The 9,096-nt window shown below is 39.0% G+C and overlaps 1 protein-coding gene across 1 annotated transcript in view; it reads left to right on the forward strand.

Annotated features, from left to right (window-relative positions):
• LOC119731754 (ras association domain-containing protein 1-like) overlaps nucleotides 1-7,763 on the forward strand; it is a 30,324-nt gene extending 22,561 nt beyond the window's left edge. The window contains exons 5-7 of the mRNA XM_038204994.1: nucleotides 3,273-3,396; nucleotides 4,814-4,929; nucleotides 7,275-7,763. Coding sequence (XP_038060922.1) covers nucleotides 3,273-3,396; nucleotides 4,814-4,929; nucleotides 7,275-7,415 — 381 coding nt within the window. The 3' untranslated portion in view covers nucleotides 7,416-7,763. The remainder of the gene's footprint in view (nucleotides 1-3,272; nucleotides 3,397-4,813; nucleotides 4,930-7,274) is intronic.
• The last annotated feature ends 1,333 nt before the right edge of the window (nucleotides 7,764-9,096 follow it).

Below are 9,096 nucleotides of genomic sequence, written 5' to 3' on the forward strand. Positions count from 1 at the left end.
AGATAATTACTGGCACTGTTACATCAATTGCTGGATGCTATCATGCTATCCTACGCTAGCTTGAAACCACTTTTATTTTATAACAATTGCAGTGCAGCACAATCAAAGGTCCACGCATTGAAATGCCAACTTATATCGTTAATCAATAGATTTGTCTCTTACACAAGTGGATATTCCCCTGTTACTTAAGGGCAAATCCTGTTCATTAAAAAAAAATAAGTACCGTAAATTTGTACCGTGCATATAATACCTCCTCATCTTTCTGTGATTGATGTACTCGAGGGGTTTTTATGAAGGTTTAGGAAGGTTTAAAGACCTCTGTGGGTTATTAAAGGGAAGATACAACATTTGCAAGCATCAAAAAAGGAAATGATCAAATTATCACAAAATATTTTACTGGATTATTAGGGAATGACAGTCCAAAGCATCCTGTAAAATTGTGGCTCCTGGTGTGCTGACATTATGAAGAAAACTTGTATTTTTCCAACGCTGGTCAGCCGACCAGCGTTGGAGAAAACTGGCTTTTTAAAAAAAAACTGCTTCTAATTTTTCTAGTTATTCCGCATTCTCTTTGCAATTGATCATATACCTGTAAAGGAGTACAAGCCTGCTAGACTGATTTTCTGACCTTACAATTCCCCAAAGTCTATAAAGTGTTCCCTTACATCTTAAGTGGGGTCAGGGAACCAGACTACAAGAGCATGGTTGGTTTTTTTGGATTTTCCAGTATCTCCGAATCCAAAACGTGAAGCAAGTCAGTTTAACAATATTTGCTATAACATACTAATCCTCCAGATCCATTTATTTCTGAAAATTGCAGCAAAAGCAAATGTTGTACATTCCCTTTAAGAGGTCGGTGCACTGTTGTCTTTTCATCAAGTACAGTCAGAGTGCAGGCAGGTTTAAACTTCATGGAATATTTGAAAGCATTGCATATTCTTTAGGGAAAAGGCAAATACGTGTGTGGAATGACGTCACATCCGTTGACTTTAAAAGCTGCTTTACTTTTCAGCAAGACCTGCTAAGAGCATTAATTACTGACAGTGCATGGAAAAGTGCAAATCCTTTCTTGTCAAGAAGTTTTGCTTTATCCTGTGTTTTTTTTGTGGTTGGTTGGGATGTGGCAAAAAAGAAGAAAATTACACAGTATTCAGTGGGAATATTCAAGAGGATAATAATGAAGAACACTGTATACATTGTACATGTAGATCCACTTCTAGCCACTTTCAGCAACCTGCCCTGTGTCAAAAAAGTCATTGCAAAAAAGGTTGCCCTGAAGACAGAAAAGGTACAGAAAAACAGCTATACACACGTACATGTAACAAGATTACTCAGTGCAAAAGTTGTAAAGTAACACATTCAAAAAATTTGTGGATACGTGTACAGTACACAAGTGAGGTATTTGATACAAAGGAAGTTGGCATTGGTTATGACATCCAAGCTCTCAGGAAATGGTTACTTCACTCCTGATTTCCTTGTTAATTTTCCTGCTGATAATATTCAACAACAGGCCTTGCCCTACTGATAATGTACACAGCAACCTGTCAGTCAGTAGTATTCAGTGCGTCTTTTAGTGCTCTTCAACAAATTCAATTTTTTTTCTCACTTTCACTCGGGGGGTAACACACTGAGTATACAGTGTTTATACATCGGTGATGGGCAAAACCTGATATTGAATTTACATCACTCCAACTTAAATTCCATCTCATAATTAGATTTTTGTTGTCTTCCAATGTATTGTCTGCATTTTTTTCTATATTGAGCATCTTGAACCCTATGAATAAAGGCTGTTATTTTGGGTTGCTTTTGCACACATACCGGTACATGTACATAATGTACAAATCCATCCTACAAATAGACTGGTTCCCAGTCCCTACCTAACCAAATCTGATAGGATGGGAGAATCTGTTTGTCCTGTGTTAACCTCATACAAACTAAATAAAGAAGAAAAAGATACTTGCTGCCACATGTAAACTATTGGCAAGCTTCAAATAATTTTCCAGTTATAATTCTAAACATGGGCTGATTTTGTTGTCCAGTGTCTCATCCAAAAGTAAATAACTTTGTATTGTTGATGTACCCTAACGTGGCGCGGCCCCTAACATGGCGCACTTTGTTCTTTTGCATGTAGCGCCTAGCTAGAGCAAAAGTTTGTACTGAAATTTTACAGAAAGTGAAATTTCATCAAGTTCTAAACACTCCCGTTCATAAATCACGAGTTTATCTACCCGTTACAAAATTGGAGGAAAATATTATTTCGGCGTGATTTTCTGATTTTATTTCAAAGTGGACAGTGAACCCTTTGAAAATGTCCTTCCCAAAAATAGAAAATAATTTTCTGACAAACTTTTTGTTGGGTATGTGAGTAGAGATAAAAATTGTTTATCAGAATTCATCAACTTTACAGAAATTCTTAAATGTTAATTTGGAATTTTCAGACATTTATTTTCCATTGGGGAACACTCGGCCGATTTGTGCCCAATTTCCGGATGCCACAGTTGTTGAATTTCGGATTAAATTTCATGACACCGAAATTGTTCACAGAGGTTAAATAGCAAGCATTAATAAGGTAAAAGTACCAGTATTTCACTGAATGAATTTGAAGTTTGTCAACAAAGAAGTTAAGCAACACTGATGTGGAAAGTCGGCGTAAATGTCGAAGTGCGCCACGTTAGGGAACACCACTTTATTGCTAAAAAGATATCAATAAAATAAAAAGAATCTATTTTGGGTGATCTTAAAAATGGCAAAAACAGTACATGTATCTTTATGTCAAGTAAAATGACCCCATGCTTTTTATTGTGTGACACCCATAGGTACAAGTATATTAAATTAGTAGACATGGTAGAGTGCCTCATTCTTATGGGCGGAGATACTTTGAAACTGTCCTGCGCGCAGACATTCTGAATTCATGGCCTGCTTTCAGAACATAACAAAATTACCGGTACGGTACATGTAGATTAGAATACAAACGCAGATATGCAAATAGCCTTTAAAAATTGTGAGCTTTCCATAGGTTTGTGTACAAACATAGATGCGCCAGCAGGCATCACGTTGTACATGTACATGTACATCCAGTCAGCACTCTGGTAATTGAGTATAGCTCTGCGGTGGCACCATACAGATTCAAAGAGTGAAAGCTTGCATGAGCTCCATGCATCTAGGAGTCAAATGCACTATTTGTTTTGCTATTGAAGCTGCCAAGCCCACCACCTGTTCCCCTCCATACTTGAACTTGTTATTATCATCTGTGTCATCTGTCTTGCATACAGGATATTCAGATAGCCAGTGAGTCCACGGCCATTCAGGTCATCCAAGGTGTTCTGAGTCACATTCAAGTCATCGATAATTGCCGCAAATTCGCTCTCTTTGAGCGCTCAGAAGAAAACGGTGAAGGTAGGTTTGGATCCTACTTGTAATTTTTCCCTCAATGCAAATTTTTTTTATTGCACCTTATACATATTTATAAACCGTAAAGGCTTCTTTTTCATTGCTGGATGTTATACCACATCAGGGGAGTACATGTAAATGTGGCTTTCCCGCACAGCACACCGGGAAAGTATTACCCCCAAAATACAAATGTTTAAGGTCTTAGACTCCAAGGTACGTACTACCAGTAGAAGTGGACGCAAGTGACACAAGGATCATACATATTCCATTGGATTTTCAAGGAAAATATACCTTCACCCTCCTGCTATTTAAGCAGTCACCAACAGACAGAAATCACTTCCATTTCCCCTGCTACACTTTTAACAAAGGCTAGTCACCAACAGTCAGATCATATGTCAAGCAAGCGCTGTGTCTAGTCAAACTTCATCAACAGACCAAGCAGGCAAGTTACGATCACAGCTGTTTAACACTCACCTGGAGTCCAGGCATAGCTGTTTGGAGTTAGTTAATCAGTCCAAGACAGTCAATCTTGCTTTATGTGGGCTGGGAATTCTTACGGGTTGAAAACAGTCACTTGATTAATTTTGACTGCAAGGACAACTTGGCACAGAATGTACGTTTGCATAGGAGGGTTAATGAATCATAATAAAACAAATACACATCATGGTTTATTTCGGAGAAGTGTGCAGTTTATACTGGTCTCAGTGTGTTGGCTGACGACCGCCCTCCACTTCACCTAAGAAGGCAGTCTAGTAATCAGCCAACAACTTGGGGCCAGAGGTTTTGCCATACTTGCCCCTCGAACCATGTTGTAATTATTACGCCTCATGCATATTTATGAGCAACATGTACTTCTTTCATTGGTTGATGGGCCAACTTGTCTGGAAAGTAAAAGTAGATAACCACAGATGGTCACATGCTCCGCCTGTGTATGTACAATTGCCCAAGTGGTCGGTAGTGTCTGAGAAGTTGATTGCACCCCACGATGAGCTCCTAGATTCCCAGCAAGTGTGGTTGCTGGTTGTACCATCTTGACAACTTCATGTCAGACAAATGATTAATGGCATTCTGTGTAAGGATTGCCCACGGAATGTTTCCACAGTTGGTAACAAAATTAAATGTGTATGAAGTGCAATACTACAAATACAACATGATTTCTTTCAGGGAAGAAGACAAAATCACTGGTCCCTCAGTGTTAGTTGATTTGAGTTCGTCCCTGAACTTGTTGTCAGGATCTAGTCGAATCAACCAACATCTCTGGACCATAATTTCCCTCGTCATGTACATTCCCTAAAACCATGTTGTAGCTTTTTGCTTTGAATGTATCGTCCTCGCTTGCGATTACTCTTTTCTGAGGGTAGTACACGTACCGGTAGGTTCAAAGTTGTTGTTCTGATTTTTGTTTCTGTTGACATTTTTGTAGTGTTGATGAGAAAACTGGCGGATGAGGACAAGCCGCTGTTGCTTAGACTGTTGTGGGGAGGGGACAATGCAACAAAGCGATATGAGTTACGAGAGAATGAAACTGGACAGATTGAGGTAGGGACTCATAGTATTTGTACATTTTAAGAAGTTTCTTGGTGCAATTAATCCTTCACGGTAATTTCAAATTGTATTTTTGAGGATATGCCAGTTTTTCATTGCTGCAAAAATGTGTTGGACATGGTACTATCGAACTGAAGTTGCTTCATTCGGAATGTTCAGAAATGCGTATTTAAGCGTGACATCATTTGCCCAACCACAATTACCAAACTATCAACTTGTTGTTTTGATTAGAGGAAAACAATATTTAAGGCTGATAAAAGTGACCAAAAGATGAAGGGCTTTTGAGGTTGTGTACGCATAGTCATTGAGGGACAGCAACCCACACGATGCAGTTTGTTGAGAACTAGCCAAAATAAACGGAATAAATGCTTTTTCCACATTTGTAAATCAACTTTCATTTTGTATCTTGCTCTTTGTGAACATTCATGTAAAATGAAATAAATTACATTGATCATGGTTTCAACCGGAAAGCAGTGGATGGCAGCGAGTTGTGGCCATAGAGCTATATTAAATTACTAGAGCGCTAACTCGTCATTCTGCGAGCGGACATGCTTTGAAGCCGTCCTGGGCGCAGACATTTTGAATTCTTGTGCGTGTTTGTAGAACATAAAGAAATTAGACAGATTGAATTTTGAAAGTGTACTCTAATGCAACGCGCAAGTATAGAACATACGCAAACAACTTAAGCGCGTCATTGACAGTTCAAAACATACATGTAGATATAGAATAAAAAGAGTTTTTATTCTATATCTATGGTTCAAAAAACGTGACGGCAAAAAGCATCTGCAGCGAATACGCGCACGCGTTGCGCTGTTTGCGTAGAGCAAAATGACACGCTCACTTGCTGATCGTGCGTTTCGGTTTTGGGCGTATTGGCTTCGATGACGCACCAGTATGAAATACAAATGCAGATATGCAAATAGCCGTACAAAAGCCGTACAAAATTTCTAGGTCTCCATAGGTTTGTGCACAAAAATGGATGCGCCCAGCAGGCATTACTTTGTACACGAAGTTAGCGCTCCCCAATAATATTGTGGCGTGTGACTGGGACCTGAAAAGGGCCCAAAGAAAAGGAATAAATATGTGCTTCGACGGTATTAAACAAGCATGTTTAAAGGGTAAATACAACATTTGCAAACATCAAAAAATAAAACTACCAAATTATTTGAAATAACTTGCTGGACTGTTGGTGAATGACAGTCTAAAGCGTCCTGTAAAATCATGGCACCTGGTATACTGTCATTTTCAAGAAAAGTGGTATTTTCATATCAATTTCCAACACTGGTCAGCCGACCAGCGTTGGAAAAAACTTGCTTTCTTTCAAATACTGGCCCCAATTGACCATATTTAGTTAGTTCGCATTTGTTTGCAATCGATTACACACCTATGAATGGGTACAAGCCAGCTAGACTGGTTCCCTGACCTTACAATTCCCCAACGTCTATAAATTGCTCCATTTCATCTTATATGGAGTCAAGGAACCAGACTACAGAAAAGTGATGGTTTTTCTTGGTTTTTATAGCATCTACGAACCCAAAACATCAAAGAGTTTACATTACCAACCCCCCAAATCCATCCATTTCTGAAAATTACAGCAAGAGCAAATGATGTATATTTTCTTTAAAACTGGCTAGGGGCCTGGACAGGGATAATGGGCGAGGGCCATTATTGGCGACCACGCCCCTAGCCGGTTTTAAATGTACTTGTTTAATACCGGCTAAGCACATACCGACATATACTGGTATATATATATTCCCGTTGGTAAATATCTTTCGGTAAAGAAAGTCAAAACAGGTCACAAACTCAATATTTTACAAAAATGTTGTTCAACAACTTTATCTCATGTTTTGTGAAACACCCCTCTGGCCATGTTTATGGTATGTGCCTCGCGTGCGTAATGCTAAAAATCTCCTTTTATGGAGATTGGCACGTGCGCTGTTGCCCAGAACGTAGTGGTGCAAGAATTACGGTGTTTAAAACCAGCTGGTGTTTTATCAGTGGTTTAAAACCACTGCGAGACGGGCTCTCGACCAATGGTCATTGGTAAACTGTTTCTGGTATTTAGGAATGACTGGATTAATGTGAATGCTAATGACGAACTGGTGTTTGTTCAAAGCATATCCCTTTTTTTGGTTTGCTGCTAAACCTGAACCAATCCATTGTTAGGGCAGGAATTTCTGAGCCTCGCTGAACCAAATCCGAACCTGACCTAGAGCATTGACTTTTAGCACAAAATGAAAGTGACAGTAAATGTTACTTGGTGACATACACGTAGGCTATCCAAGTTTGTCTGTGTGGTGGATACATGTACCTAACTTGGTTTACTTCTTTCATTCCAGTGGGAGGCATTTACGGTGCCCGAGCTGCAGAATTTCCTCCGTATCTTGGACAAGGAAGAGCAAGACCACATCGAGCAAGTGCAGAATAAGTATCTGGTCTATGAGAAACGCCTCAAGGATGCGATGGCTTACATTGATTAGGAACTGTCAACACAAAAACCCAAACCGAAACGAGAAAACCTTGTGCCCAAGTGTATTGATGATTGCTTTAGCTTTGTAGTTCTACAGAGCAGAGTTATGGACTATTTTGGTCCAACACTGGATTTGAAGTTTTGTTCTCCTAATGCAGCACATCCCTGACAAGGTGAGCAATACAGGCAATTTCAAAGCAGTGCTGAGCAGAATTAAATTCCCAAGCTTTTGGACCTTGGCCCTTCCTCAGGGGTTGTTCTTGCATATTTTGAACACAGAGAACTCCACATTTAGACAGCTGGGTGAGAGCGTCCCCAGATTGAATGCAAGACGCTGCTTGCGATCTTTGCATTTTGCGTCAGAAATTTAGAGGATGCCGTACCTCACATGGGGACATGAGCTTGTTGACAGCGCCCTCTAAAACAGCAGCAGCTTAAACGCTTTGCGAGGGACTGACTGTAATATTAAGCGTAACGAAATTCAAATCCAGTTCTTGACCTAGACTAAGTCATCGGTTTTATTTCTCTGCTTGAGGTTCAGTGGCTACAGTCAGCATGCTTTGGTCACAGGGTAAGCGTGGAAGAAGTTGCACAGAGATTCTTTGGCAACATGTTTTTAAGTTACTGGAAAATGCATTTACGGTATAAAACACAAAGAACTGAATTGTTTTGCTACATTGGGGTCCACAGTAAAGTGAAAGGTGATCGCAGTGACCAAGGACCATGCAGGGCAAACTGCCTTCACTTTTCTCCTCTTATGAATTGATTTTTTGGTGTAAAATGTCAGTGGTTCTGTATCTGCAAAACAAGATAATCAGCAGTTCATCCATTCTTCAATTGATAATTCTTTAAGGGCATAATATTTGCATGTAGTTTCATTTTACGTGAATACAACATCAAACTAAATTGTGTAAGTTAAGTAACTTTGAGTAGTTGTATTCGTAAGTAATTAATTAAAATCAAGACTTTAAATAATTAAGAAAACTTGGTAGCATATGCAAGGGCACAGCACACAGAATACAGGTTGGTTCAAAATAAAGGAAGTCCACTTTTGACAGCAATTATTGCCTACCGATACGAAGTTAACTGATTTCAATTGTTTCTTGACATAGTAGTAAAGTATAGCACTTTAAACATGCATGGTAAAAAAAGCTTTGCAAAAGTCAAGAGAATAGTGATATTATGCTAGTTTGAATACAAGTCACCAAAATCAGTCTTGTCCATGTGTTATTCTATGTGAATTGGACTTTTTCGTAGTTCATAACAAAATATTTTGACCTGGCAATTTTTATTGAGGCTGTCCGATTATTCACGTCAGTGTTTAGATCATCTACCCAAGGAGCTGTAGGCTTAAGTTCATTGTTGCATAACATTACATACCAAGCAAATGTCACCATTGTAACCCTTTCGTATGTTAAAAACAGGTATTTTTAAATGGTAATGTTCAAGCTTGCATTGGTACACTTTGTGTTGAACCCAGTCAAGCGGATGGAATGTTTACCTCCGTGGACAAACAGGTTTTTGCACATGAAATGTTCAAACTACATGTACCATAACTCAGAGACAAAATATGCAATCGCAACCACTTTTTCATTACTTATGCTTAAAGGCCAGTACTTTAATAGCTACTAATCAAAAGTTTAATATAATTTTTAAAAATAGGTTGAACTAGCTGTCAAAATGCATTTGCT

The sequence above is a fragment of the Patiria miniata genome, unplaced genomic scaffold (genome assembly GCF_015706575.1).
Source record: "Patiria miniata isolate m_02_andy unplaced genomic scaffold, ASM1570657v1 HiC_scaffold_24, whole genome shotgun sequence".
Taxonomy (NCBI): Eukaryota; Metazoa; Echinodermata; class Asteroidea; order Valvatida; family Asterinidae; genus Patiria; species Patiria miniata.